At 49.2% G+C, this 9,226-nt stretch overlaps 1 protein-coding gene across 1 annotated transcript; it reads right to left on the minus strand.

Annotated features, from left to right (window-relative positions):
• Positions 1-255: 255 nt before the first annotated feature.
• On the minus strand, positions 256-934 carry LOC144767158 (sialomucin core protein 24-like). Its single transcript, XM_078650738.1, has one exon. The coding sequence runs from the start codon at positions 869-871 to the stop codon at positions 326-328; it is 546 nt and encodes a 181-aa protein (XP_078506864.1). The 5' UTR covers positions 872-934; the 3' UTR covers positions 256-325.
• Between the last annotated feature and the right edge of the window lie 8,292 nt (positions 935-9,226).

Consider the following 9,226-nt stretch of genomic DNA (forward strand, 5'->3'; position numbering starts at 1 on the left):
AGGCCTGTCAATTTTTGACACAGTTTTCAAGGGTATCGAAATTAACCATAAAATGCACCTTTGGCATAGGAAGAAAAAAATATCAATAGTTGCATTAACTAACATGTAAAACAGCCACCACAAGGTTGCATGCAGCATGTGCGTGCATAGAAGTATGCACATTTCTTTTCACCATATGTTCCGGGAAAGTGTCCTGCTGTCTTCCTCATTAAGGGTATTTGGAAACACTGTCATAAATGAGAAAATCTCAAGAACAGAACGGATTTTGGTTTGAACAATATGCAATATTATTGGCGAGCTGTCAGCAGTAGCAGAATGGCACATCTTAGACAATATGGTAGTTTCTGTCCTTGCACTTGCAAAATTTATAAAGGAAGAAGATCACTGCCTGCACTCCCAAAACGAGAACAATGCCACCAATGAAACTTGCTGCGTCAAAGGTGGCTTGATTTGGAGAAAATTTGGTAGGAGTCACCGTGGTGTTAGCCGCACCTGTAGTTGTTGTAGTATTAGTGGTGATTGTTGGTGCAGCAGTAGGAGCAGCAGTAGTTACGTTTGTAGTGTGGTTTGCAGTTGTAGGAGTGGTTGGAACCGAAACGCTTGTGGATTCAGAAGGGGCAGCAGATGAATTTACAGAACATTGTGAAACTTCATCAATAACAGTACAGTTATTTGAAACATCCGTTTTATTTACACAGCTACTGCCGTTTGCCTCAAGTGAGCATGTACGCCATGTACAGTTTAGACTAGTGACATTGAGGCAGTCTTCACAGGAACTAAAGTCTCCACAGTCAGCTGCGGTGACCCGGCCCAACAAGCAGAGCAGGGCCAGTCTAAGGAGGGTGACAACTGCTCCCCGACTGCCAGACATCCTGGCTCAGCGTCAGCCGTTGGTCTCACGAGTATGCACCACGAGCCACTCACCAGTCCCCAACGCACTCTGTAATAATTTTTAAATAAGGTTTTGCCTAGAGTGCTTTAGCAAGCCCTCCCTCCACACTTTAAACAATTTGACAGGTTACTTCCTGCTACATTTTGGCTTGCTTTGGGGTATACACTCCCCCTGCATTGCCCTTTGGGTGTCAATATATTTTCTTCTCCTCATTGGGCATATTTCCTTTACAAAAGGTCATAATGGGTGACTATTATGAGGACGAGGATGATTACTATTAAGCTGAGGAAGAGCCGGCTGGCTCTGAAGGTGCTGAATATATGGACCAGGTCTTGTACCAAGCTATCGCCCCTCTGAAACGGCATTTATCAGAGTATGCCACTCAGCAGGGCTGCCTACCTAAGTCAGGACGCTCAAAAAAGTCACCTAAGAATCCTCATATGGCAGATTTTGTTAAATTGGCCAAGAATCTATCTTCTTCAAAATCTTCCAAAAAATCATCCACTTATGTGAAGGCGCAGCAGGTTTCTCCCATTATTGATGATTCTTCCTCCACTGACACTTCTTCTGAAGCTGCGGTTCCACCTCCTAAGAAGAAGGCTCGCAAAGAGCATTTCGTAGATGCTTCTTCCACTCCCCAGGTGTTAACATTTGATCCGGATGACATTATCCACCCCAATTCTTCTGCCTGGCTTCCCTCTCCTGAGGTAGCGGACTATGTACAATCACACATTCGTAGGCCTTTTGAAAAGGATGTTCGCGCACGCTTGCGCTCTGAGTGTCCCCGTCCGGTTCTAGCTGATAAGTTGGCGGATACTCCAGAAGTTGATCCAACTATGGTTACCTACATGCGCAAATATTCCAAGGATCCGAAAAAAGGTCTGGACAGATCTTGGAGGTCCTTCCAGGACAAATTATTGGATCTTTTGGGTCCCTTGACTAAGATTTTAGATTTGGCATATTGTGCAAAAAATTCCAACTCTATGATTGATCCTGAGGAATTAGTAGGATGGTCTCAGAGGGCCATCTGCATTCTGGGCAATGCAAATTGTGCCCTGTCCTGCAAACGTCGCCGTTCCATTCTGATGAAGTTGGATCCTAAGTTGACGGATCTCGCCCCCTCCGAGTCAGGTTCAATGGCGCAAGGCTTTCTCTTTGGTCCTCCCTTTTTGAAAGAATTGACAAACTTTGTGGCAACGTTCAGTGGCCTCGACAAGGCGCAAACCAATTTGCGTCGTGCCTTCCGTCCGGTTTTCGGATGGGCCGGACGAAGGGGACGTTCGACCGGCCGGGGAGGTAACCAGCCTAACCAGCGAGGTGGTCAGTCCCACAGAGGAAGCGGCCAAGACAACTATGGTTCTGGCAAATCCAGATTCTACCCTTCACGCAAGGGCAGAGGCAACTACAACAAAGGCGGCTATGGAGGAGCCCACGGAGGACGTCAAGATTCCTCCAACTCAGGTAAGCTTGATTCTAGCTTCCGATGTTGTTTTGGGGGGCAGACTAACATTTTTTCTCCACAATTGGCGGCTAATCTCCAGCGATGCCTGGGTGTTGGAGACGGTGCAAGGCTTCAAACTAGAGTTTTACAAACGCCCTCTCCAACACCGCCTTCCTTTTCCCCTTGTTTTTTCCCAACTAGATCAGGACTTCATCTCCGAAGAAGTCGACTCTCTTCTGGCGAAAGGGGCCATCGTTCATTCTTCCCGTCATCCCGACGGCTTTGTCAGCAACATTTTTCTAGTAGAGAAAAAAGGAGGGGGTTCACGTCTGGTCCTCAACCTCAAAGATTTCAATGGCGGAGTTGTATACCGTCATTTCAAGAGGGAGGGTATCCATCTTCTTCGAGATCTTCTTCAAGAAGGGGACTGGATGGTCCGTCTGGACCTGAAAGACACCTATCTGTCTGTGCCGATCTATGTTCCTCATCGTCGCTTCCTTCAGTTTCAGTGGCTGGGGAAATGGTTTGAGTACACTGTCCTCCCTGTCGGTCTTTCTTCCGCTCCATGGTGCTTTACGAAGCTCATGCGCCCCGTGATGGAATCTTTGCGGGCCCGTGGAGTCCGTTTGATTGTCTACCTCAACGACATTCTTTTGATGGCTCATTGCCCTCTTCTTCTGCAACTTCATTTACAATGGTCCATAGATCTCTTACAGTCTCTGGGTTTTCTTGTCAACCCTCTGAAGTCAGATTTTCAACCCTCGCAGAAGATGGACTTTCTCGGGTTCCGCATCGACTCTTTGGCCTGTCAGCTCCTTCTTACCGGCCAGAAAATCAGAGCGATCAAACGGGAATTGCGCTTGGTATTGTCCAAACAGGTGGTCTCTTTGCGGTCAGTGGCTCGGATCGTGGGTCTGTTGTCCTCTTCCATCCAAGCCATTTTTCCGGGTCCCTTACATTATCACGCTCTTCAGCGCCTCAAGATCAAACATCTTCAGAAGGGCCTTCGCTACTCAGATCTCATTCCTCTTTCGGAGGAGGCTCGTTTGGAAATGTTGTGGTGGCTGGACCACATGGAGTCCTGGAACGGTCGTGCACTATTCGGGAAGACTCCAGACGTGGTTATGGAGTCAGATGCGAGTCTTTGGGGTTGGGGAGCCCGGTGCGGTTCTCTGACGACCGGGGGTCGTTGGTCCCAGGAGGAGTTATCCCTCCACATCAACTGTCTAGAGCTTCTTGCGGGCTCTTTCGCGATCCGTTGTCTCTCCCCTCAGGCGACGAACTGTTGCATTCTCCTCTGCATGGACAACATTTCAGCGGTGAGGTATGTCAACAAGCTCGGGGGCACGAAGTCCAAACTTCTGTCGGAAATTGCGAAGGACTTCTGGCATCTGTGACTTCAGCGCCATATCACGATTATTGCCGAATACCTTCCTGGTCGCGACAATCGTATTGCGGATTGGAACTCTCGCCATCTGCGGGATTACAGCGACTGGAGTCTTCACCCTCGGGTGTTTCGGACATTGTCCCGGACTTGGGGACCATGCCACATGGATCTTTTTGCCTCTCGCCTGAACAGTCAACTTCCCCTGTTTTACAGCTGGCGTCCGGATCCGGAGGCTCTCGCCATGGATGCCTTTCTCTAGTCTTGGCCGTCTCACCTGTGCTGTGCATTTCCTCCCTTCATGTTGATTCCCAGGGTTCTAACCCGCACAAGGCGGTTTCTCTCGGATCTCATTCTCATCACTCCTCTTTGGAGGGCTCAGGCGTGGTTTCCAGTGCTTCTGGAGATGAGTTGCTCTCCGCCGCTCCTTCTCCCCAACAGGTGGAACCTGTTGCTGGACCCTCTTCTGAAGCCTCACCCCCTCATTCTTTCGGATCATCTCCATCTGGTGGCGTGGCGAATTTCGGGGGACGCTGGCAAGTCTCAGGCCTTTCTTCAGACGCTGCCCGATTTATCGGCGAAGCTTGGGCCCCCAACACCCACAAACGTTATGCGTCAGCTTGGAAACGGTGGTGTGATTGGTGTACTCAATGGTCAGTGGATCCCTCTTCTGCAGATGTCACGTTAGTTCTGAATTTTCTTGCTTCTCTTGCTTCTTCGGGTTTGGCTTACAGAACGATAAATAACTTTCGTTCTGCTATTTCTGCTGGTCATGTTGCTGTGGATATTAAACCTATTGGGGAGCATCCTTTGGTTTCCAAATTGCTCAGAGGCGTTCGGATGGTAAAACCTCCTTGCCCTAAGTATGTCGCCTTATGGGATGTCTCCGTGGTTTTACGTTTCTTGAGTTCCTGGCCGGCTAATTCCTTGCTTTCTCGTAAGCAACTATCAGCCAAACTCACTATGTTGCTATGCCTGTTGTCCTGCAAGCGCGTGTCAGATGTTTGTGCTCTGGATCTTGCCGGACGCACTTTTTCTCCGGAAGGTGTTTCTTTTGCCATTTCTCGCCGTACTAAATGTAACACATCTTCTGAGTCTTATCCTTCATTGCCACACAATCCGAAACTGTGTGTGGTTCAATACCTTAAGGATTACGAGGTGAGTACTGCACCTTTTCGACATGATTTGCAGGGTCAACTGCTTATAGCTTTGCAAAAGCCTTTTAAGCCTGTCTCTCCCGCTACCCTGGCACGTTGGGTACGCTGGCTCATGTTGGAAGCGGGCATTGACGTTTCCGTCTTTGGTGCCCATTCTACTCGGGGAGCCATGGCTTCAAAGGCTTTTTCCTTGGGGGTCGGCCTCCAGGATATCATGAAGGCCGCTGATTGGTCTTCGGAATCTGTATTCAAAAGGTTTTATTTCAAACCTATTGTTGATGTTGCTTCTGTTGTGGTGGATGAGCTTTGAACAAGCATAATCGGAGCCTCCGTCCTGACATAGAATTTTAAATTTGCTAACATTCGTGCCAAGAATTTTCAATTCTATTAAGGACAGGAGGCGAGGATTATCCCACCCTTATTTACAGTTTATATTGTATTAATTCTGCATTATTGCTGTATCATTATGTTGATTATTCTCTTTTTTCCCCGCCCTGTTTTAAACTTTGTAAGTCTTTCTTTGGAATGGCCTTTACGGCTCTGTTTTTTATTTCCTCCAGGCTCCGACCTTAAATGAGGTGTGTTGCGAGTTTCTTCTCTTCATTGGTCTACTGTTGTTCCTGTGGCTATGGGAAGTTCCTTCGTCCCTTCATCCAGATGATGACTTCTCCGTGGGACATCCTTAATGGATTGCTGGACTTGTCGTTGTTATTCCTTTTTGGTTCTGGACAAAGAAAGAGGAAGTGGTGACCTCTATGACTCTTTATATACTGTTTATGTACTCTATGGTTACCCAGGGTTTATGGGTAATGTCGTTTTTCGTTTCTTTACTGTGTTTTTATTGGCTGCTGTGTTTCAGTAAAGAAATTGAGATAAGCATAATCCTCGCCTCCTGTCCTTAATAGAATTGAAAATTCTTGGCACGAATGTTAGCAAATTTTAAATTGTCAGAACATGAAAAAGTATAATAGAAATGGAGGGGTCTTAGCGTACCATGAGACCCGGCCCAGACTAAACCTACACAAAAGTACCTCTAAGGGCCATCTATCAGTAATGCTCTCCTTTTAGAAATATGCACCATTCTAAATGTATGCACCTACACAATTGTATGGACATCGCTATATGATTCTTGGGGAAACACTGATGTTAATTCTCAGTTTATGTTCTTTCGCTAATCAATTACAATTGTATTAGACATCTTGATTTTTGCACTTCAAATCAAATAAATCATATTGCAAGATCACAGTCACATATTGCAGCATCTTGTCTTGTGCTTCGGGCGCGGAACGGTATTTAAGCTCGGGACAGTAATTAGGATATACGACTCCAGGGAATCCCTTCATTACTGTCCATGAAAAAAAGCTGAGCTCAGCAAACAGTGCAGAGGATACTTCTGCAAAACAGCATCATCTGACAGGCTTCCTTTTGTTCCCTGCTGTGCCTGTGGCTGAATTCTGTTAAATGCTGCGAGATGCTACCTTTAAAATTTGCAATCGTGTGTTCCCTAAATGACTCATTTTATCAAGCTCGTTTTTTAGGTTTCGCCTCGCCGAAAGGCTGCGCAGCAGACTTTCCGCGCAGGGCAAAAGCTTATGTCTAGAGATGTGTACTCATGTCCCGCCCCTCTGTTCCATTGGCTAGCTCCATAAATGGAGGCTAGCCATTGGAACAGAGATCTGTCCGTCATGGCCGGAGCAGATTCGTGGGCGTTCCGGCCATTTTTACTCATCCCGCCCCCTTGCGATCGTCATGCAGCGGTGGGCGGTGTTTTTTTTTTTTACAGCTTTGTTTTCCACCATTTCGGAAGTGTCCTTTGCAGGGGTGGGTTGCGCGATGTCCCGCTCTCCGTTCCCGCCCCCCCCTCCCGCTGTCCGTGTGCCCGTTCCGGCCCCCCCTCCCGCTGTTCGTGTTCCCGCCCTCCCTCCCTCCCGCTGTCCGTGTGCCCGTAGGTGCTTGTTTATGTATCCCTTCCAAATTACGATGATTATTTGTAATCCGTGATGAATTCAGCATAGTAAAAGGTCACATATCCAAGCATGCATATTTTATTACTCAGGGGTCACAGGTCACTCGGGGAGTGAGAGCAAAGACCGTAATATGTGCGGCTTAAATATGAAGTTGCATTTTTCATTGAAATATGGCGGGCGCTGTGCAATCCGAGGCATCACTGCCTTCTTTGTGAAGAAGCAGCGGGTCGATATATGCTGTTTCAAAGACAACTTTGTGCTTCTTATTGACACCGGGTTAACGTGTGCACGAGCCCAGGCTTCTAAATAAGGCACACAGTCATGTGAAGTCAATACTGGCAGGGACGCTCAGCATCCTGTGATTCTGGGCAAATCACGTGATTAACGTGCCTAGCAAAATGAATGTGTCCGCCTGTAACGCAACTGATGCTCACTAAAGCACTCCGAAACCTTCAGGTCGAGTTTGTGCTATGTAAAACTCCCACAAAAACAAATAACTAATGTTATCGACCTTTGGCGGATGAAGACCCCACTCCTACTCCCATTCACCCACTCAGCTCTAGAGCCAATGAAGATCGATTCCAACTGCTTGAAATCTATTGCATCAGGATAGGTTTTTCGGGGGGGGGGAGAAAAAAAGGCAAAAGGATATAACCACTGCGATGGGCTCACTGTTCGCTCAATTTGTTAAAGAGATATGGGGCTTAGTGGTGGTGTTGCAGAAGGAGGATGGAGAGTCAGTGCATTATCTAAGCACTTGGGCATACAGATGTTGTAAGCTATGCCTCGCAGGCATCTTCTAACACGGTTTCTAACACGGTTTAAGGGAGAACTTCTGTGACAAAGGGTGCTTGACACTGCCTCAGTGGGAAAGAAGGGAGTATTCTAAGAGTGTACGACAGTTCCGGTAAATGTCTGCTGACAGGCCTGTATGTCTTTAATTCTAAAACATACACTTTTGTTTGGCAGAGATGGTCAACCAAGTTATTTATTTATTTATTTATTTTATTTATTTGAGTCTTATATAGCGCACGGTTACCCTTGAGCATCCCGGCGCTTGTCAAGGAATCCATCAGACCAAAGCAAAGCTGTTTAGCGTATTTGTTGGACAGGCCACATGAAGGGCTCGCTCCCTCCCCGCAGGACAGGGCCCGGGCCACCGTCAGCACCATTGCCCGGCCCAGCCGCCATCTTGGACACGGCACCACGCGGCCGCGCGGCCTCAGCCCGACCCCAACCCTGGGCCTGGCCAGGCCCCGACATCCCGGCACCACCCTCCACCCAGGAGGTGAACGGCCCACTTGGCAGGTCAATGGGAGTACGAAGTGTCGACGGCTCTCCCCCGCCAGGTGCCGAGCACCCCCAGCCTCCTCGGGCGCTGGCTCCACCCCCCTGCTGGGTGTCTGGACTCCCTCATCCCAGACCTCCCGACCTCCAAGAGCGAGGGTCCGGACATCAAAGGGCGCCAGACCTATAACTGAGGCAGCCCCAGGACAGGAGGGCAGTTGTATCCTGGAGTCGAGAGACACCGCGACGAACTCATCCTTGACGGACTGTTGGCGCTGCCACAGCCCTGCCTTGTGAACTATTGTCCTGCCTGCTGGCGCTGCCGCGGCCCTCTGCAACCTTCATCCTCGTGGGACCTGCTGGCGCTGCCGCGGCCCTCTGCCACCTGCATTCTCGTGGGACCTGCTGGCGCTGCCGCGGCCCGTTGTAACCTTCATCCTCGTGGAACCTGCTGGCGCTGCCGCGGCCCGTTGCAACCTGCATTCTCGTGGGACCTGCTGGCGCTGCCGCGGCCCGTTGTAACCTTCATCCTCGTTGGGACCTGCTGGCGCTGCCGCGGCCCGTGCCACCTACGACCTCTTCGGGACCTGCCGGCGCTGCCGCGGTCTGACCCATCCGAACACCGAGCTCGAGGATTGTGAGCTATCACCGTTACACACCCGTACCCGTGGGTACCAAGACTGTCCCGCTACCCCCTTCCCTTACTAGAGACTAGAATTGAGAGGATCATCGTGTCCTGATCACCCTGTATCGTACCACTCTACTACCCGAAGTGCCTATAAAAGGTGTTACCATAAGCTTTGTGTGGTGTCCATCTGTGGGGGGGGAAGTTACCTGTCTGTGCGATCACTGTGCTCGGCCGACCCTCCAGGTCCCCGTCTAACATTGGTGGCTAGCGGCGCGATCCGAACCAACGCGTACCGTACAGACAGTAACTCACCCTACGACTAAAACCACAATGACGACCAAAGAGAGCGGATCGGCGGAGAAGTTCCAGATGGAAAAGCTGGAAGAATACAACCACCGAGAGCTCAAACAATTTTGCATGGACTTAGGCATTGCTACCACCGGGCTAAGCACAAAAGAAGACTTCAAAAA

The sequence above is a fragment of the Lissotriton helveticus genome, chromosome 7 (assembly GCF_964261635.1).
Source record: "Lissotriton helveticus chromosome 7, aLisHel1.1, whole genome shotgun sequence".
Taxonomy (NCBI): domain Eukaryota; kingdom Metazoa; phylum Chordata; class Amphibia; order Caudata; family Salamandridae; genus Lissotriton; species Lissotriton helveticus.

What these genes read in the sequence shown, in the direction of transcription:
- LOC144767158 (XM_078650738.1), bottom strand. Translation starts at nt 871, where the DNA reads ATGTCTGGCAGTCGGGGAGCAGTTGTCACCCTCCTTAGACTGGCCCTG.